The 22,211-nt window shown below is 30.0% G+C and overlaps 1 protein-coding gene across 1 annotated transcript; it reads left to right on the top strand.

Annotated features, from left to right (window-relative positions):
* The first annotated feature begins 14,952 nt into the window (after positions 1-14,952).
* LOC133702563 (uncharacterized) lies at positions 14,953-20,733 on the top strand. Its single transcript, XM_062126872.1, has 5 exons — positions 14,953-17,368; positions 18,020-18,176; positions 18,502-18,552; positions 19,839-19,931; positions 20,314-20,733. The coding sequence occupies exons 1-5, from the start codon at positions 17,223-17,225 to the stop codon at positions 20,371-20,373; spliced, it is 507 nt and encodes a 168-aa protein (XP_061982856.1). The 5' UTR covers positions 14,953-17,222; the 3' UTR covers positions 20,374-20,733.
* Positions 20,734-22,211: the final 1,478 nt, after the last annotated feature.

Raw genomic sequence — 22,211 nt, 5'->3', positions numbered from 1 at the left:
GTTTTGGTTGGTGCTACTGGGAGACTTGTTGGAAAGAGGTGGTGTTTTGTTTCGTGGTACGCCCAATTGGGTTGGTCGGAGTGGGGACCACTCAGTCGTACGAAAAACAAAATAAAAATAGCAAGACAGCAGTGGACCACGCAATTTCTCTCCCCCCTTCCCCCGTCTCTTTCTTTTTATTGATTTCTTGACGCATCTTGCTAAATGCTAACTAACCCTCTGAATCCCAATTAGTTTGGAAAGCAAAAGCAGAAGGAAGGAGTTACTATGTGATTGTGCACATTTTCACACGCGCTCTTTCAAATATCTACCTTTAACGTTAAATACTGTTTGGTTTCATAAACCGCTCTGTCATTCAACCCAACCCAATCCTACCATTATTAGAAGGTAATATTAAAAAATAAATTAATCACTATGATTATAACAATAATTCTCTTGTTCTATCCTTCAATTTTTTTTATGATTTACTTTGTTTTTTTTAATTTTTTCCTTTTATATTGCGTTAATTAATATGAATGGGTTTGATTTAATTTTGCAAAAAATAATTTATTTTTTAAAAATCTCAATAAAAAAAAATCTCGGCATTGAGTTTTGCAAAAAATAATTTGATTTAATTTTCTATGATTAAATAAAAATGAAGGGGAAAATTGAAAGTGAGGTGAAATGTCAGCACTTTATTTTTAAAAGAAGTTTTTTTTTGCCCTTTTTTTCTCTAGCTATCAAATATTTTTTTTAATTTCATCCTTTCATATTGCTGATTGGTGATTCAACTTGATGATTTGCTTCATATTGCTTTTTATCGAGTTATTACAATAAAAAAATATTGACACTGGGTTGGTTCTCGATTTTGCAAAAATATATTGGAAAATAATTAAAGAGTGTGGAGGAACCACCGTGGACTGTGTCTTAAATCTTTAAAGATTGCGACAACGATTCTCTTTTTTTATCCTTTAATTTTATTATTTAATTATCAATTTCTTTTTAATTTTATCCTTTCGTATTGCATTGATATGTGATTAGGTTTGATTATTCGTTTTGTGTTGCCTTTGTTTGGTTATCCCGATCTCTGGAAAAAATCATCTCGACATTGAGTAGTTCTTGCTTTGGCAAAAAAAAATCTGATTTAATTATTTGTGAAAAATTAAAAAAGAAGGGATCATAATTGAAAGTAAGGTGAAATGCCAACACTTATTTTTTAAAAAAAAATATTTTTTGGTCCTTTTTTTATCTCAAGCCAACAATTTTTTTTTCAATTTCATCATTTCACATTGCATTGATTGGTTATTCAGATTAATCATATGCTTTATATTTCTTTTTGTTGGGTTATTGCAATATAAAGAAAAATTTCATGACATTGGATTTGTTTGTTGTTTGTGGGAAATTAAAGAGTGTGGAGAAATCATTGTGGATTGTATCTTAAATAACTATGGATTGATCCTCTTTTTTTTATCCTTTATTTTTTTATATAGTTATCAATTTTTTTTTAATTTTATCCTTTCACATTGCATTGATTAGTAATTGGATTTGATTATTTGTTTTGTGTTGCTTTCTTCTGGATAATCATGATTTCAAAAAAAAAACAACTTAGCAATAAGTTGTACTTGATTTTACAAAAAGGATTTTGATTTAATTGTTTGTCAAAAAATAAAAATGAAGGGACTAAAATTGAAAGTAAGGTGAGATGTCATCACTTTATTTAAAAAAATATATGTTTTTTGGTCCATTTTTTTCTCTGACCATCGAGCATTTTGTTTTTCATTTTTATCCTTTTGTATTGCATTAATTGGTGATACAACATGATGATTTGTTGCATATTATTTTTTGTAGGGTTATTGTGGTCTTGAAACAAGTCCCTATAATGGTTTGATTCTCAATTTTACAAAAACAAATATCAATTTTGTTATTTGTGAAAAAATAAAAATAAGAAGACTAAAATTAAAAGTCTGATAAAATAGCAACCTTTTTATAAAAATAAAAATTGTTGTCAACCCTTTTTTTGTAAATTTAGTCTTAATATTTCATCCAATTTCTTTTTTGACCCTTTTAGTTTGAAAATTATACAATTTAATCCAAAACTTTATTTTATTCGCATTCTAGTACTTGAGTTTGAAAGAAAAGAGATAAAGTCATGAAAAAATGGTGAATGAGAGAAAAATATAGGTTATTCAAATTTCATTGATGAAAACAACCAAATTTAATGTCAAAGCGTTCCTCTTGTTGAAATTAGTGTTACTAAGGTATTTTGAGCTTTTGCGTTGAGGAAAAAAGTAGTTCGAGGTTAAGGGAGATTTTTTTTTAATTTTATGATTTTTCACTGATTGGGGGGCGTTTAAGGTAAGGAATTGATTATTTGGGTTATAAGGGATTTTTTTATGTGTTTTTAGATGAAATTATGTTGAAATTTGGGTTTTTAGATAAAAAAAACTTCCCAGTCCAATTTTTTAGCCACCTCTCTCATGTGCAAAACTAGGGATATAAATGGTGCGTCATCTATTTCTGTTTTAAAATAATTTGTTGAAAAATGCACAATATGAATAAAAAATTAATAAAGTCCAGACACTTAGGCATTAGCTTTTTTATGGCCTATGTGTGTTAGGATGTGTTTAGCCAGTTTTTTGTTATTTATATTTAATTTCTTAAAAATCAAATAATTTAAAATATATTGTGTATTTTAAAAAAAAATCTTAGATTAATTAAGAATGTATTTTAGATATTATTCATTAAATTTTATTTAATTTTTACTATGCCCTCGAATAAGATTATACAAATATTTTTATAATATTAGCAAGCAATCTTTTTATATAATCTATCATAATAATTTTTTTAATTTAATTTGGTTGATTTAATAGTATCACTTATTTTTGTTGTCATAACCTAATTTTGGATTCCCCTAAAATTATCTTTTTATATACAAAAAAAGTTGAAAAATAAAAATGAAGAAAGACAAGCGATGTGGTTGGCAAGAATAGGTTAAATAGGGATCTAAATACATAAATGAGGGATGGAAAGATCAAATTGGATCTTTGACAATATTGAAAACTCAATTGCACCCACAAAGGACTTAAATGTAAAAGGCAATACAAATTCAAGGTTAACTTAAATGAATATTGAAATAATTTGCATAAAAATTAAGGTTGAGGACTTAATTAGATTTTTAATAGACTAATTTAATTTAATCATGGGTCTAATTAAAGGTTTAATTAAGTTTATAAATTGCTTTAGGCCAAAATTAAAATAATTAATTAAGTGCAAGGATTTAATTACATTTGTAATGGGTCAAATTAATTTAATTAAGGACTTAATTGGTGAAAAATTAAGTTTAGAAGCTTAATTTGGGCTTAATTAAGAAGATTGAAAATTTGGAGGACCGAATTTAATTTTTACAACCTTAATTGGATGAAATTGTAAAAAAAAATAAAGTTTAGAAGTCAATTAAGGGCCAATTTGAAGAATTTCAAAATCAAGGAGCAAAGAATAAAGGGCGTGTAAGTTTAGGAATTGAAATTATTAAAAATCAAAGGTCAATTTGAAAGAAATTAAAAGTTTGATGGTTGATAGGGGTTAAATTGAATAAATTAAAAACCAATAACCAATTAAAAAAACGCTCAAACTAGAGGAGTTAAATCCAAGTTTCCAGGGGTGGAATTACAAAGATTAAGAAGTTTCAAGCTCAATTGAGGAGGATATGATGAAATGAAAATAACAGGAATCAAATTGAAGTTTGCAAACTTCAAATTAGAAAACCTTAATTTTTAGGGTTTAAATGAATAGCATATCACTCATTTTTAATGAAGAAAATGAGTGACATGTGAATGAACGTGACATCTCTGACCATCTCATGGGCTCCAACCACCATTATTTAATATAAAAGATTCCTCTTTACAAGTCAATGTTGCCCTTTTCTAATATTTATGCCCCTATATACCACGTGGAAACCTTTAATTTTTTGTCTAAAGACAACATTGTCTGGTTTAATAAAATTTGACAATGTTACACCTAATTTTGGATCAATGGTGAGAAAACTACAGGCCACCAAATCAGGTATGGTTTGATTTTAGTTTAAGAATAACACTTGTTTTACAAGATTTATGGCTTGGTTGGTTTCAATGACCTCTCATTTTCTATTAAAAAGTCTTTCGATAGAATGACAATGAAATATTGATAAAAAGTGGAAGGAAAGAGGTAGAAGGCAAAGATCTTAAGTTCAAGATTGGAAATATAAATACTAAAAGATCTAAAGTTTGTTGTGCATCCTTTAAAATCATTTATTAGTTTAAAAGCCATGATTTTCATTTTGAAAATTTTAAGCATGCTTTGAATATAGCTTATATATGCTCAATATTGTTTAACTGCCTTAATTTGACGTGTTAGAATATGATAATGGAATGGTATATGATCATGCATAATGTTGTTTTGCATATTTAAATGTTTAGTTAATCATTTTTTAAATCATGACAAGATGTGTTAAGTATTGAAGTTTATGCAGTTTAGGTTGATTTAAGGTAGCTTGTTGGATTTGTTGAAGTTGTAAACATGTTATTTGAGCTTAAGGACAATGAAATTAATCAATAAAACAATGTTTATATACAAGGAGATGTATTTTTCGCTTGTTGTCAGTATATGGTTTTACTTGCTATTTTACCATTGATTTTTGTTTCTTGTTAATTTGAAGGTTCAAGCAAGTTGTGTTGAACATGGTTAAGCTTTAAATGCTAGGTTAAGGTTGTTTTTTAGACTTTTGTGTTTTTTTTTATAGGTTTAAGGCATTTCTGAGTTTTCTAAGTTTCAAGGTTGATATTCATCTGTTGAACATTGCTTTAGGTTCTTGTTTTACATGTCTTTTTGGTCAATTGATGGTCTTACACATGTGTATAATCTTGTTGATCATTAATCTAGGGTCTTAAAGGTTTAAAAACACTATAATTATACCTTTTAATCTTCGATTCTATCATTTTATTTTTTGCATAAAATCAATTAATCGTAATGATCAAGTGTTTATTGTGATAATCCAACCCTAAATTTTTGATTAAATGATGTTTCACATGTTTATGTGCCTTCAATTTGATGTAATCTTGTCTAAAATCAAATCTACATTTCCAAGTTTCATCATTGTGTTCTTAGCAAGACCTAAGCAAAAAACCTGGTTTGATTTTCACCTCTTCGTTTCTGTTGTTGGGTCATGTTTTTGGGCTTGGGAATTAGATCAGGAAGCCCAGTCACGTGGGTTGGGCTAAGTCTATTTTTAATAAGGTAGTGTTTGGGTGGTCTAAAGTATTCAAAAGAAAAGGCACAATATTTTATCATTAGAGGATGTTTGGCAAACATTGTCTTAAGATATTTTGTAAGCCGCTGATTTTTAGGTTAGAGCATATTTAGAAAACACACCACGTGTGTTTTTTTTTTTTTTGCTTCTTCCAAACAAACTCTAAATAATCTCTGAAAAATTTTAGGGACCATTTAAAAATTATATGTGGATCCTTTGCATTTTTTTTCCAACTATTTCATTTAATATTTAGGTTGTAGACTTGCACTATAAGATATTGACTCGGTAAATATACTTATTTTTCTTCAAGTTTTGAGAAAACTACAAAAGAATTTAAAAAAAATCCCTTTTTTAAAAGAATATAAAAATATGTTTTTATTTGCGTGCATATTGCCAAGTTCTAAAAATCTTCATACATATTTTATATAAAAAAAAATTGTATTTTTATCATACTTTGAAAAATAAAATAAAAATCAAGTTTGGGATTAACAAGTTTGTAACATAACAAGGTTGTAAAAAATATAATAAGATTTGGCCAAAATCTCAAAAACACCATAAAAATTATTTTGTTTAAGTTTGGGATATGTATTTTACATAATTTTTGGGCTACAAAAAGATTATGTTTTAGCCTAATAAGATAAGAACCTTCATACTAGGAAGGACCTTTCTTAAACCTTATACAGACCAACAAATAGAAACATAATTTAGAAAAAACAATCAATCAATAATGCAGCTTACCATAGGTAAGGTGTACTAGAGGTGAAGCGTCTTTCCTGTGCACTTAGTTCATTTACTCGGACTCTCGCAAACCTTTAGGTTTTCTAGTGGCCATAATATTAGGTGACGACTCTTGAACCTTTCAAATCATATTTTTATGATTTATCCTAACACATCCAAAACCCTTTTTCAATCTAGGGGCTAAATCCGATATTCGACATCGTGCATGCCATGACATTTGTTATCACATAATTAAATAAAAAAACATATTTATTAAACTCGATCAGGTCTATGACCCGAGTCGCAGGTTTGACAGGTTGACCAGGATCGATTAATCCAAACGTCGTTGCCTCAATATTTATAAAACAAATGTCGTATTGAAATTTATTCAATTTTAGAAAGGGTCAGGGAAGTTCAAAGCAAGGTCATGTTCTGCATGCAGACAGATAATGCCTTGAAATCAATTCCCGAAGCATCTCTTCTTGCCAGTCCGATCGTGAGTGTTGGTTATTTGTTGTACATGACCTTTGTCAGCGCTTGTAAGACTGCAAGTAGGTGTACAAGTAATTTGACTTTGCTGGATGCACTTTGAACGTTCAGTTCAGTCGTTGCTCACTTATACATATAGCTTGCCCTTATTGGGGCACTTCACTCGCTCAACACTCGTTCAAAACAGTGAGTGACAGGTGCGCCGATCCAGCCGGTATCGAGAGCTCTAATGATCATTGCGATTGAGCAAATTAGGTAACCTTAAGAGGCCTGACCTACTTGCCTCAAACAATGTTTTTTTCCAATCTTCTACGTTGCCTTTTAACCTTGCAAGTCGATCGAGTCACATCAAGTTAACTCCTATATAGTTTAATTTGAATACCAGGCCAGGTAAGGACTTAGGTTGGAAGGTTTCAAGTTTAATCGGCTGAGCTGAGTTTGATGACACTTTAAAAGAGTTTTCCATGAAGACGCACAAGCATTGTATTGTTATTCTAATATTTTTTAATACACTCGTATAAAATTTATTAAGATTTTATTTTTTAGAATTAAATTTTTTTTAGAATAATGATAGAATGTTGTCTAATATTCTAGTGAAAAATGAGACAAAGAGATTTTAGTTTGAGAGGTATCTTTTATATCCTTATTTTAAATCGTCCTGGTCTTTTTTTTATGCTTTTTGAATGCTTTTGGTTTTTATTAAATAAATGATATAAGATAAATGTTATATTTTTTGTTTGTATTAAAGATATTAATAAGAAAATAAAGATATTTATTTGCAAGTTATTTTGTTTGAATGGAATTTAAATTATTAATTATCTTATAAAAAATATTGATGTCACATAATTAAATTAGAAAAATTAAAGGGCCCTCTGTTGCACATAATTAAATATGTTTATCTATACTTGTATCTCAACTTCACAACTTAATTTTTAGTTAATGTTAAGATATTTTTTAGCATTTATTATCGCGTATGAATCTCATTTTATTTTATTAAATGCATACCTTGGATTTTAAATTAATGATTAAGATTTTTTTTTATATTGCTAGAAAACATATTAGCAATGCCTAAAAGTTTTTTTATATTAAATTTTTTTTTATTTGACCTTTTGATGTAGCACAGACTAATTATCTAGCACAAGGCTATCACACTTCTAAATGTAACTCGTGAGCATAAATTTTATATTGAGTTAAAATACTTTACTTTTTCCAAACTAACAACCCCATAAATGGATTAGTTTTGGTTGTATATTTATTTAAGTTATGTGTTATGTTGTTTCTAGTTAGGTATCCCCTCATTTGTAATATTTTATGCATAATGGGAAACACAAAAGAACAAAGAGGTAGAAATGTTTAATTATACAATAGTAAAGAAGATATTGGATATGCGTTTAGTTTAGAGGTTGATCAAGATTATGGCTATGGTTACTATTATAACTATATGGAGACACTAAAATTTTAACAAGTCTGGCCCATGAACCACTCTTTATGACTAAGAGTGTGTTTGGTATTGCGGTAGCTGTTATGGTTGTGGTTTGAAAAAAATTGTTTTATAAAAAGTACTTTTAGTTGAGGTTGGTTTGAAAAAATAGGTGTTTGGTTAAAACTGTGGTTGAAATTGAGGTTGAAGAAAAAGTAGTTTAATGTGTTTGGTTAAAAGTGCTTTTGAAATTGAGGTTATAAAATAATTTTAAAAAATATATATTAATATTGATGGTTTTTAATTTAAATATTGTGGATTTAACTATTGTTATTACATCATGAAATAAATCATACTATCTACAATTCCATTACGTATTGTTCTACTAAACTATCTACAATTCCATTACGTACAAAATTCATCCGACAAGAACTACAAAATTAGATAAGATATTATCAGGAATAAAATTGACTTTATAGTACAAGTAAATTTAATTCACCTTAAACTAATTTTTTAAAAAAACAAAAAAAAATTATTGTTCACGTTCAGTGCGAGTGAAATTAATTAACTGCACTGATTAAAAAAAATATATTCAGGAAACAGTGGAGCCATGCCTCCACTGTTCACTGAACAGTGAAGCATGGTTCTTTTCTTGTAACGTGCAGGAAGCAGCTCCTAGGTGCTTCCTTTTTTCTTGCGTTTCAAACGCAGTATTTCATGGACTTCATGTACAGTAATAAGCATTTGTTAATTAACCAAACAGCTTGTAAAATTTGGCCGCAGGAAACGTGGACGCCACCACGTAGCCAAACGGGTTCTAAATAAATTAAATCTATTGGGGTTTAGGTCTAAGTTAAATTTATTGTGTTTGAGTCCAAATTAAATTAAAAAAAAAATTAAATACATGAAAATTAAATATTTATATCTTTCCAGTGATATATAGCATGCCTTCTAATTCATTAATACGAGAAAGAATCATGTGTTTGAAATTGAGTTTTGATTCGACTAATTACAAAACGATTTTAGTCTTATTTAAATTAATTAAACTATTTTTTTTATTTATCTTTTAATTATTATTAGGTATTTTAGAGATACTAAGACCTTTATTTAAATTTAGGTTCATTGAATTATTATTATTTATTAGACTCATTAATATCCACTAAGCATATCCTATTATACTTAGGATTTTTTCTAGTATAAATATTTTTTTATAGAAACTTTTTAAGGTTAGACTATTTTTCATTAAAAAATTGATATTATTATTATTATTTGTGTGGTTGAGTGATTCTCAAACTAAGTTCTTAATTGAACTTACAAAATTTTAAAAGATTGATCAATTTTATTATAATTTTATACTACTGGTTCGAATCTTTTTTATAGATATAGGAAAGGGATGATTATATTATTGCGTATAACTTTGATTTTTCAAGGCAGATTCTTGCTTAGTCAAATTGCAAATCATTAAAATTTTATTTTAGCATATTTTAAAAAGTATCCGCATCATTTAATGATTGTTTTCTATTCTTTTCTACAATTTACACTTGCAAGCAGCATCAAAAAAATCCATCATGGTATATACTCTTAACTCTCATGATACACTTTGTTAGCATATTGTTCACAGCACATCTGCAAAATATATTGATCACCGAATTCATACGAGATATTAGTTGCTTCCCGCTGAGACGCATGGCAACAAAGCTAGTTTTACACAACAAGAGATAATCCTTCCTCATTTTTAAATTCTCTGACTGTTTGAGTCTGAGAAGGTAAAGTATAATTATTTTCAAAAGTATTTCACAGGGTTATTTATGACAACTTGATCCAAGTACCATCACAAGCACAGATCTGAGAGTTCTCATAATTATATGAAACAAAGTGAAGGCAAGTAATTCAGAAAAAGAAAGAGTCATTGACACATAAAGTCGACTGGGATAAATCAAAATTTAACACAGAAGCTGTTTGATGTCATTGGCTCAGCATAGGGTTATTCTTCACCCTCAATTTACCTCTTCTTCTTCCCCCTCTCAAGAATAGTAAATAAAAGAAGAAGCTTCCCATGGCCGTTTCACACAGGTTGTTGCCTTCCCAGCATAATAATATTGGAGCAGTTTCATGGGGCACTGGTAAGCGCGCAAAAGTCCACTATGGGAAATTTCGTCAGTAAATGACAATTGCAATGTGGACATGCCGAAGAAATATATCTCTGGATGGAGAGGCTTCGGCCAAGTCCAAACGGTCCCAGCCATTGGCAACCAATGGTCCTGCAAAGTTCGAGCGTCTCTATCTTGTCAGCAGTTTTTTCAGCACTTTCTCGTGATATGTGAACCACAAGGGTCCGGGTCCCAGCGCCAGCTCATCGACATCACGATAACTTTTTCAAGCAAAATGAAAATCCAGTCTGCGTTCCCATTGAGTTGCAGTAAGCGTCGCTCCAGCATATTTATCGTTAGCATTTGGGTTGATGTGCTTAACGCTGTACAGGAGCCAGGAGGTATAATGATACGCAAGGAATGACATGAGACAAAATTAAATTTTATTTTTTAAAAAAAAACATCCTTGTTAAAATAATTTTGAAAAAAAAACCTAACTTACAGACACAAATTTAAGACTTAGATTGTTTTAATTATCTTTCGATTATGAAAAACTAACAATCATTATCAGTATTTAAGAAAAAAAATTAGTGGCCAAAAACCAAAGAAATTACACTTTCATATGTAACTTCTGTACCTGTATCCCAAGTTCTATTTATATATGAAAAAACGAGGCTTATTTCCTTGTCCAATTTGATTTATAAGTATTATTTGTTCGGGATTCCAGTCAGCTCAGAAGTTGATAAAAATGTTTTTTAAAAAATTATTTAAAATTATTTTAATATATATTTTTTGATATTTTGATGTGATGATGTTAAAAATAATTATTTTTAAAAAGTAAAAAATATTATTTTAATATATTTTTAAAAAATAAAATTTAAAAAATAATTACCATCCTACTATTAAACTACTATTAAATACGGACATAACTGCAACAAGAGGATTTATGAAGATGAAGTGCTATTTATTGGTTATGTGTGGTGTAGTGAAGCCACACAGACTCACAAGACTTGTTTCATGTAGAAAGGTTCATTTTAAAGTAATTATTTTTTAGAATATTTTTTATTAAAAAAATATTATTTTTAATATTAAAACTTCTAAACAATTTAAATACATTAAAAAAAATAAAAAAACAAACCAGCTAATGATAAATTCTGTGCACAGCAATAAAACGTGGGGTTGTTAGTCGGCGCTTGGATAAATGGAGGCAAATATAATATTATTAGTCTTTATTTAATATGAATGAAATTTAGAAAGACACGTAGACTGGAAAAGCGGACAGAAGACTTGTCTGGAGAGATCATTCTCATTCTCCATGCAACTGATAAACGTGGTTTATTCTCTTCCAAGTTCCCATTATCCTGTTTCTTTTTTTATTTGTTTTTTTAAAAAAAAAATATTAATTTTTTAATTTTTTTTATTTTTTAGCATGGTAATATCAAAAATAATTTTTTAAAAAATTAAAAAAATATTATTTTAATATATTTTTTAAAAAAACTTTTAAAAAATAATCACTACTGCAGTTTCAAATCCATTTTTCTTTTTATTTATTTCAAACACCATTGCATTGCTTCATGAATGCCATCGCTTTTCCACCCCCATTGGATGAGAATCTTTCCATCTCGTCCATTCAATAAAATAACGTTTTAGATCTGACCAGCTGTGTTGCTTGCTTTTCTTTTTTTTTCCCTTAACATAGTGTTTGGTAATTATATGGAGATAAAAAAAAAGAAAAAAAGACAGATAATAGATATAACACAGCAGCTTCTTTTTCAATGGTGCACTAGATACATAACACATGTCACAACATCACATCAATTAATAAAGAAATTATAAGCTTGATTATATAAATACGTCCGATCAATAGACCACCATGAGGAGGAGGATAGTTTTTTTCCGGATGAAGTTTGATGGGTCAATTTCGGATTGAAGTTGTGATGTAGTGTTCAACACATGTTTAAGTTAGGTGGAAGCAATATTGAACTATACGTATTGAGAATTTTGAGAAGAATTAAACTTTGGCAAAGAGAGAAAAATTAAGAAAAGGTTAAACAGATATAGCACCAACCCACAGATCCCTTAAACGACATGGCGAGCTTTAAAATGGGCTAAGTTGAGTTTTGTGCACAATCTTGCTTATTTTGGTAAGATTTTGTGCAATGGCTACCTCGATACAATGGATTCCAACTAAAATTTTAAATTCTTTGCAAATTGACAAGTGTTGGATTTTAAATCTTTTTCTATTAATTTATCTATTGTCTTTATTATTATTATTATTATTTATTATTATTCTTTTGTGTTTTGTAGGTGTTTTAGATAAAAATAAATAGAAAAGAGTTTAGGTTTGATTTATGTTATTGGGCCTAAGATAAGATGTTTTAAAGCTCAAACCTCATCTTTAAATTATAGTTATAAAACCTGGCTCGTTCCAGGTTTTATTGGTCAATCCGGATCAATTAGAAAAAATTAAAGTAAATAAATGTGGTGTAACCATCATTATTCAACTAAGAAACAACCCCTCTACAAAGATCACTCATTATCATCAAATATTTACATCTTATTTTTTTTCAACGAACTCAATAATATCTTGTCACCAATCAACCATCACTGTATTTTCAAATTCTAGATTGATCGGGTTGACACTTTCAAACGAATGAATGTAAGGCTACATACCTTCGAATGTAAGGTTGGATAAAAAAAAAAGGTGTTCACCCCCCCTACCAAGATCAAGTGATCTTTAATGACGATGACGTCAAAGTTGCTTCGACAAAGTTTTGAAAGTGGTTAACTCAATCATCGATGGATGTGATATCTATTTCCCAAAACCACTAATATTTTTTGTGTGTTCTTATCAAAGGTTGGTCATGTTTCTCTCGAGATCAAAAGGTCAGAAACAAACTCCTTGGTCTTCAAGTTTGAAAAAACACCAAAACCTCCAAAAACCAAGTTTTTTGCAAGACCACAATTAAAAAACCAACATATGTACAGAACTCACAACTGTAGAATCCTTTCATTTTGATCAATCAATATATGTTTGAACCCATCAAAAACCCTAACAAACCCCTATAAATATCCCCTAGAAAATCAAAGCAGAAATGAGAAAAAAGAAGAAAAGGCTAACAAAATAAACTTGAAATATAAATGTTTTAATGCCTAGCACACGGATTTTTTAAGTTTAGAAAGGGTAACAAGCTTGTGGAAGCAATACTTTGCAAGAAAGTAAAGAGAACAATAGCTACTACAGGGGCTTGAAAGTATACTTTCTAACCTGAAAGAGGAGTCCATTTAGTCTACTTGAGTTTTTTTTTTATTGTCATTTGATTTGTATTTATATTACAAACATAGAGATGACATTTAGAATGTTTGGTAAATAATGTTGTGGTTGTTCATTTTGTTACTATGATAGTTTGATTCTATTTTTTGAAGGGTTTTTTTTATATATATATCTTAGATGTAATAAAAGTCTTCTATTTAAGTTGTTTTTTTTTTATATATAAAACAATGTTGTAGTGATTAATGATGTTTATTTTGGATTTGCTAGTTCTATTCATGACCAAAATGAGCATTGAAAAATCAATTTTAAATCCATATTGTATGAATATGTAAGTTGTTTTAAGTTTATGTTTTTGGATTTGAAACATCCTGTATGATCTAGATGATTTGATGTTGTCTGTTATTTCTTTTGATTTAAATATACTTGGTTATGATAATGTGGCTTGTTATAACTAAGTAAATATGCTTTAGACACCTAAATTGTCAGTTCTGGATTTGACAACAGCTAGTTCTATAACTGGGTATTTTCTGGATTCTTCAGCACCTTAGCCTCATGACTTGAACTAGTTTTGGTCTAATTCTTTACACAGAATCCTTCGGGCAACTTTATTAGTCAATAATCTAAAGTTTATTTGCATCAATAACATATTTTCAATAGGTTTTAAAATCGAAACCTATTTTGACAAAATCATGATTTTTGAGTGATAATTAAAGGGCATGAATACTAGATTATTGATTATTGCATGATTTCCAACATATTTGTGTCCTTGATTTGTCTATATTTGGTCTGATTTGAAATCTACGCACGAAGATAACCACCATTTGATTTGTTAATATCAAAACTCCTTGATGGATTTCTCTCCCAACCAAGGAAGGTTTTCATATCGTTTCTTTTCTTTACAAACTTACTTTCTAAAGTATTGTAAGGAATATGCAACTATCATAATCCACTTTTAGGTCTCTAAAATTTTTTTGCGTAAAAAATATTTTTCTTTTTATGAAATATTCAAAAATCCAAAAAAAATCATAAAATTAAAATTCAATAATATTTTTAGGACTTAAAAATTAGATGAGCTTTTCAACTACAACAAGTTAAAACGCTTGAAGGATAGTCAGATTAGAATATTGTTGACAAAATATGTTGAAAAAAGACTTAATTGAAGTAAAGTGAAGTTTGGAAGTCAATTTGACCAAATCTGAAAAAAAACTAATTAAGTTCAAGAAGTTAATTAAAATTTTAATGGGTTTAATTAATTTAATTGAAGCAAAATTAAGTTTGAAAATTATTTTGGAGAAAATTAGAAGAATTAATTAAATTTTAAGGCTTAATTAAACTTTTAAAGGGTTCAACTAGTTTAATTAATAATTTAATTGAAGAAAAATTAACTCTAAAGGTCTAATTCAAGTTAATTTATGATAATTAAAAGATCAAGGACCCAAATGAAACTTTGAATAATCTAATTGATGCAATTAAGAGATTAATTGAAAGAAATTTGAAGTTTGAAGGTTAATTAAGAACTGAATTGGAAAATCCTAAAAGCATAGATCATTGTGAATAAGACGCAAAAAGCAGAGGATCCAATTCAAAATAGTTAGGGGTAGAATTGAAGAAACTTCCAAATATGAGGTCGAGTTAGGGGGGGGGGGGGGGGGGGGGGGGCAAAAAAAATCTGTTCTCATCTTTCCGTATCCCCTTTAAAACATACCAAACACGTACACTGGATTTGGATCCTTCAAGGTGAACAAAACCAGAGGAAATAGAAAAAGAAATAAGAGGGATTTGCATTCTCAGAGAGAAAACAAAGTTCACCCACCAGCTTATACTAGCCAAAGCACAATCCCCATTTTCGGGTCTTTTTCTCTCTAGTTGATATTCAAGATACATGGAGGAACTAAAATCTAATTCTCAGAACACTAGCTGGAATAATCAAAGTGAAGTCTTTTCCATCATTTTGAAGGTTCTATACTCATGTTCATGCTAGTTCTAGGTGCTAATGAAGGAAATTTTCTTGTTCTAAATTCGATACAATCAGGATGTTATAATCTTCTCAGAATGCTTGCACCGATTTGTTTTGATTTCCTTGCTTTCATTTGGAAATGATTTGAAACATGCCATACTTGATTCAGGATAGGTTCATAGGAATGTTTGTTTAGGTCAGTTGAACAAAAAATCTTTTTTTCCTTGTAGATTTGTTATAAATCAAGTTTCAAGTTTCAAGGTCCAATTGTTTTTCTATGTATTAAACATGGCAGTCTCTCTTTTGTTCTTCATTTTGTGAAAGTCCATCAGTATCTGGTTTAATCCTCACAGCGTCAGATTTTGATTTATAACTTTTGTTTAGGGAGTAAACTCATATGATTCATGAGATGATAGAGTGCACGAGGAACTTACTTCCATGATGAGTGTTTGGCATGGAATGTGTTCGGTGTCTTTAAAAAAAATGGATTCTGGGATTATGCAATGTGTTTTGAAGAACATGGAGCATGTCCTTTGATGTTGTGGTTCTGATCTTCCAAAAACCAAAGGGGCACTCAAGTTTTTGTTTATGGATCGGGTCTTATGGGCTTTAAAATGGAAATCTAGTTTGTGTTTTCTTTTTCTTGAAGTCCATTTATTTTTCAACCAAATTCGTGTGGGCTGATACTAATGCTTGGGTCTTTAAATGGGTTTGGGGTTGAAAGATAATAGGGGGCTCATGAATACTTTATAAGAGCTTGGGTTTTAGCAGCCTTGGCCAGGTTGAAAAGCCCAATCCACATGAAGGGTCTTTTAAGGATTAGAGCTATTTTTGACAAAACAAAAATTTATTAAAAAAATAATAATATATTTTTAGACTCGTAAAGCATGTTATCTTTAAAATAAATCTCAAACACATGTTTTTTAAGCCAAGAGTATGTTTAACAAGTGTATTCTAATGTTTTTTTTAGCTTTATATTTTTTTAATTTTACCAAACACAACCTTAACTAAATTTTAATTAAATTTTATATTTTTAAGCACAATTTTATAATTAGTTTTAGGTCTTTTATATCGTTTTATTTTTTGTATTTTATATTTAGGATTATGAATTTATATATAAGATACTTTTTTAATATTAAATAAATTATTCTTTTTGTTTTTTTTTGAGGATTAAGTTTTTGTGCTTCTAAGAGCAAAATAGTATTTATACTATAGTAAAAAGAAATTCATATATTATTTTACCCTCGATCAAATATGCAATACCAAATATATTTTATGGAAAAAATATCTCTATCTCTAATGGCGTCGTACGCAATCAGTTTTTTTGCAAAGGAAAAAAATGTTTTTACACCACTCTAATTTTTTGATAAATAATAAATTTCTTTTAAATTTTTTTATAATATTGTTTTTTTGTCTCAGGCTTTATAATTTTCATTCATTTTCCCTTAGCCCTAAGTATATACTAGACTTGTAAGCTGGGTCTATCATTTTATCATTCCGAGTAAGGTGTGTTTTGTGAGAGATTAATTACCCAAATTGATACTTTGATAGATTCATGCTTTATTAAATTAATAATTTATTTAGGATTATAGTAGTGGTAATGATTTAAAGTGTTTTTTATTTAAAAATATATTAATTTATTTTTTTTATTTTTAAAAAATTATTTTTGATATTAATATATAAAAATAATTTCAATTAATTTTTTTTTTAAATTTTTAGGAATGAAACATGTATAAATGGTTGTATCTGTAACCTTTAGGTACTATTAACCCTAGTGCTGTTGCTTCTTCTCTTTTTTCTTTTCTGGGGGGGTTTTTGTTTTCTATTCGGGATGGTTACTGGCTGAGGACGAAGAGAGCACAAATACAGAGAAGACGATCAGAATCAAAATCAAAATCTCACCCACCAGACCCACTCGCCTAACAGCAACGCAATCTTTATAGTTTATTCCAAAATTTCTAATTTCTGTATCACTGTCGGCGCGGCTCATATATTTTGATTTTAGAGTTTCAATGGACGAAGTGATGACAGCTGCTGATGCATCGTCCAGATATCGATCAGCAACATCTCCACCCGCTAGTCTCCCCTCCAACATTCCTCTCCTTTCCGCCTTCCTTGCCTTTTCACTTGCCCAGTTCCTCAAGCTTTTCACCACCTGGTAATCTCTCTCACTCTCTCTTCATTGCATAAATGTATATCCTTTTCTTTTATACACATAGTTTACGTTTCTTGTTTGTTTTTTCGGTGGTAGGGCTTAATGGGTTCTTAGTTATATGTGGTGTCGAGTCCATATATTGCTTTCGGTTAATTGGTAAGAACGAAAGTGTTGCAAAGAATGTGGAATAGAGGGAAATAATTCATTTCATTAGTAATTTTTTTTCCTGTTATTTCTGAAACTGGTCTAATTTGTCTCTCACAAAACAGGCCTTGGTCGGAATTATTTCACTGTAATAAATTGTGTTTATTATTTCCTTAGTTCATGAACTGAAGAAGAGACAATTGAATGAAAACTACAAATCTTGGTTTAATGCAAGTGAAACTGAAAATACCAAAATTCATACCTGAAGAAGTTATCATTCTCAAAAATTAATAATTTTATTATGTCTTTTCTGTAATCAAGTAATTGACAAATTGCGAGCACTGTTGTGCGAATTATGTGCACAGAGCTTATTTTTGTTTTTCCATGAATATATTTGTCATGATTGACTCCATTTCTATGTGTCCTCGAAACAATCTTTTGCAAAATTGTAGACAACCTTGCTCATTTCTGTACCATTTATCCCCCCCAATATATCATCTTTGCTGGCAGGTTCAAGGAGAAGAGATGGGATGCTAGAAGGATGCTTGGGTCAGGTGGAATGCCCTCATCCCATTCAGCAACCGTGACTGCTCTAGCAACCGCTATTGGTCTGCAAGAAGGAACTGGAGCACCAGCATTTGCTGTTGCATTGGTTTTGGCATGCGTTGTATGTATTTTGTAAACAGGTCTTGTACATTCTTTTTGGTTGACATGCACGATCTTGCTTAAGTTCACGATTACTGTTGAAAACTTCATGAATGAGAAATGTTTGTAAAGATGAATTAGGCATATATGTTAGGTTTTAAGGTTAATTATGCCTTTGGAAGTTATCAAGCCAGACTGAATTTTTGCCTTCATTTTACTTTCATGCACTTTCTATCTAAGTGCATTCTTACTATGCAGATAATTCTCTGCTACATTCATGCCGCTGGGCAGTATCCATAAATTAATTTAGAGTCAACATTATCGGATTACATAATCTTTTTTCTCAGGTTATGTATGATGCAACTGGTGTTAGACTTCATGCTGGTCGCCAAGCTGAGGTAAAGCTGTTTGTTGCTGTCAATATATTTTGTTGTGTACATGTGAGTTCTACTACATTAATCAAAATCACCGGGGAATCTGGCAAACTTTATGGAGCATATTAAGAATCCTCTATAGCACTCTAGAAACAATAATAAACTTATATTTCCAGCTTAGTAGAACTTATCTTATATGCCTGCTATCTGTGGGCCCTAAATGTCATTCTAATTGGTTGTGCTTCTGGTTTTGAAACTTGTACTAAGTGGGATATGGAACCACCACGAGATCACAAACCAAGAGAACCATTTCTTTGAGAAAAAGCCAATATCTGATTATAATTATTCATAAGGTCAACTGAAGGCCTAGGTAGGGTGCATGTTTAAGGCACCAAACCAAATAAAAACAGGAAAAGGAAACATAATAAATAAGAAATAAACTAGATTCATAATTTAACTACTAAGTAATAATATTAATAATCATACATGATACTAGGAATCTATAGCATTAAAATTCCCAATAAGTATTATTTATTCCCACTGTTCATCTTTCTTCTTTTGCCCTCAGCATGCTTTTCCTTGCTAGAATTCACATAATACTTGTTCAGTATGGCCAATCGAGGTTTGGATCATGCTCAAATCAGGTTTAGAAGTTGTTGTTTAGGAATTTACTTTATTTTTCTTTTTATTTTTATAATATTCCCTAGTTAGGTTTCAAAATTTTATTCATTTTGGTTTTCATTAGTTAGGTCCGTTTAGTTAATACTTAACAATTCTGTATGTTATTTTTCGTAGTTGTATTTTTTTTTTTTTAAAAATCAAAGCAATGTGATCTTGAGTGCCTTTCTTCCAGAAGTTATGGCTCAAGAAGTCTTTTTTGTCACTTGCTTTTTGCTATCAAATTGGACGATCTGCTCACATAGAACAATGGAAACCAAAACACACATTTGTTATAAGCAAGCCTGATATCTCTTTTATTTTGATAAAGGAATGGTTGAACCTGACGCAACAATAAGAAAGAACTTAGGATTTCTCAAGTTTTAAAATTAGAGTAAATTGTAGATAATTTGATAATTTTAAATGTCTAGAATTTACATAAAAGTTGATGCAATATCAAATAAATAATTACATTATTAGCCTTTTGATTTTAGAAAATGTTTGTATCATGCACAGATGCAATAACAAATAAAAGATGGTTTTGCTTGTTTTATTGTTGTGATCTCTATCTCTATGATGTTGGTTTGCGCTTGTGCTATGCAATAACAACCATTATGTTTTCTATTCTAATTTGTATGGTTCATTTATTGCAGTTACTAAATCAAATTGTCTGCGAGCTACCTCCCGAACACCCTGTCTCCAATGTTAGACCCCTACGAGATTCACTTGGTCACACTCCACTCCAGGTCTGTTGTTGATCTGCATGTATGCATATGAAGTGATGGTTGCCATTGATTTTCAATGTGCACAGGATGGCTAAATGGTTTTGTTTTAGCGGTCAAAATCTTTCCTTCAATAACTGAATTGAGACTTATACTGTGAAGGATTGTTTTTGTGTGAGCAAGCAATGATGAACTCCTAATGGGCATTCTGCATTTAATGGTCTCGATGCCAACTCTTCCAGTGTCTATGTAGTCATCAAATGCACCTAACCATTTTAGCAATCATGTCCTACATAGAGAAACAAAGGACTTGGTTTTGCTTGTAGAATGATCTTCATTGTCCCTTCATGCATGTTTATTCTATTGGAACCAGCCCATCTTGACTTGTTCTTCTTTTCTGTTGCAGGTTGTTGCGGGTGCAGTGTTGGGGTGTATTATAGCATTCCTCATGAGAAGTTCTAGCTAGGTGATGATATAGCTAAAGGTGATTCTTTAACCTAGTCAGTGGAGATTTATAGGCTCTCAAATCATTGGAAGCATTTGCGCTCTGGAAAAAGGAATTGAGCTTGACGAGACCTTTCAAGTGAGTTCTAGTTGTAATTGTTGTTTAGGCTTTGCGGACGTGACAGAATGATGTATATAGATAAATTACAGTGATAACCTTCACACAATGTAGTTACAGTGATTAGTTCCCTTTGATGTTCCTTTTGTTTTTTCCCCTCAAAAATTTCAAAAAACCTAGTATAAGCTGTACCTAATGCTCAAGAAAGTTTGTAAAGTTGACAGTGCATACTTGATGTTTGTCAGCTCAGTGTGGAGTTTTTCAGGTTCAGCGTGCCATGCGTTTGTCTGATCTAATAGTAGAAATTGCTGCATTGCCTCTGGTTAAATTTGATCAGTGATTGAGTGTTACATTCGTGGGATGAGGATTTGTAAATTAGTAGTGAGGTCTGAAGGATGACATTTGTGCTTCACTGTTTCAGTGTTTTGTAGACGTCGAAGTCTTGGTGCTTTACTCGGTGGCCGTGTAGTTGCGCTCATTAAACCATCAAACGGTTGTGTTCTATATTTTCCCAAGAAATAATTTTGGTTTATTGGCGTTTGTTTTGCATAAAGTATTTTATTAAATCTTTTTCTTATTTTTTTATGTTTATTTAGTGTAAAATATGTTTTTTTTTAAAATTAATTAACTTGTAATATTTCGTGTCAATTTATATAAATTTAGTTTATTTATTGAAAATGTTTTCTAACCTGCTAAGTCTTGTAAACTTTTTCATGGATGGTTGTTGACTTATCCTGTCATGCAATATTTTAATCATTGTTGCACCACCACCAGCATCTAACTTAATCTCTCTATTAAAATAAACTTTTAAACAACCTAAAAGACCTTAAAAGTGTTTTGGACAAATGAATTGTCTATCCATTTATGTAAAGTAAAAAGAGAGAAATTAAAGATATTTTTTTTTCAAAAAAAAATTGAATGAAACTTGCACAATTTATTTATTTTGATCGAATGGAATGAAACATTGTACTACAAGCTTTCATTTAAAATATATATGCTTTTTCGTTGAAAATGAAACAATAAAAATCTCTTTGATTACATATCAAAACATTTTAAGGTCTCTTGGGTTGTATAAAAGTTTAGTTTAATATAAAGATTGAATTAACATTATTTTACACTTATTATTTTTCATTTGAGTCATGTTTATATATAAAATCTAAAAGTTTATGTGTCCTTGTAACCAATAAAAAAAACTTAACCTTACATGTTTATTGAGAGACCAATAAAAAAAAAGATGAATACATGATTTCGGGTATAGGAGAAAAGAGTGAGTTTTTCTTCTCTTTCTGGCCACCCCTCCATTCATTTCTCTCTTTTCTTTTTATTTGATAGGAAACCCTAATCCCTTTTTCCTATAAAATAATCATTTTCTAAGTAGACAATTTATATTTAAGTAGTGATGCAAATCAGGAGAAGGCTTCCCCATAGTTCCATGATTAATGACTCCGTAAACATTGGAGCTGTTATGATATACAAAGTATTTTTAGGAAGCTTACGTATTTGCTGCAATTCTGTTTCTTTTCTGTTTATTGCTTTCCTAGTTGGAGTTGGAGATTGTATGATTGGATTGATATTTAAGGTAGGATGAAAATAATGAAGGCGGTCTATTTTTTTGGTCATTTTACAAATTTGAATTCGAGTTTTCCTTGGAGTGATTCCAACGTCATAGAGGGATTCTGTGTTTGCCCTGCTCTTGGATTCAACATGAGGTTGATCTGAGAGGCTTGGCACTAATTTTGGTA

Source organism: Populus nigra, chromosome 9 (assembly GCF_951802175.1).
Source record: "Populus nigra chromosome 9, ddPopNigr1.1, whole genome shotgun sequence".
Lineage (NCBI taxonomy): Eukaryota > Viridiplantae > Streptophyta > Magnoliopsida > Malpighiales > Salicaceae > Populus > Populus nigra.
This window is presented reverse-complemented; position numbering and strand designations above follow the sequence as displayed.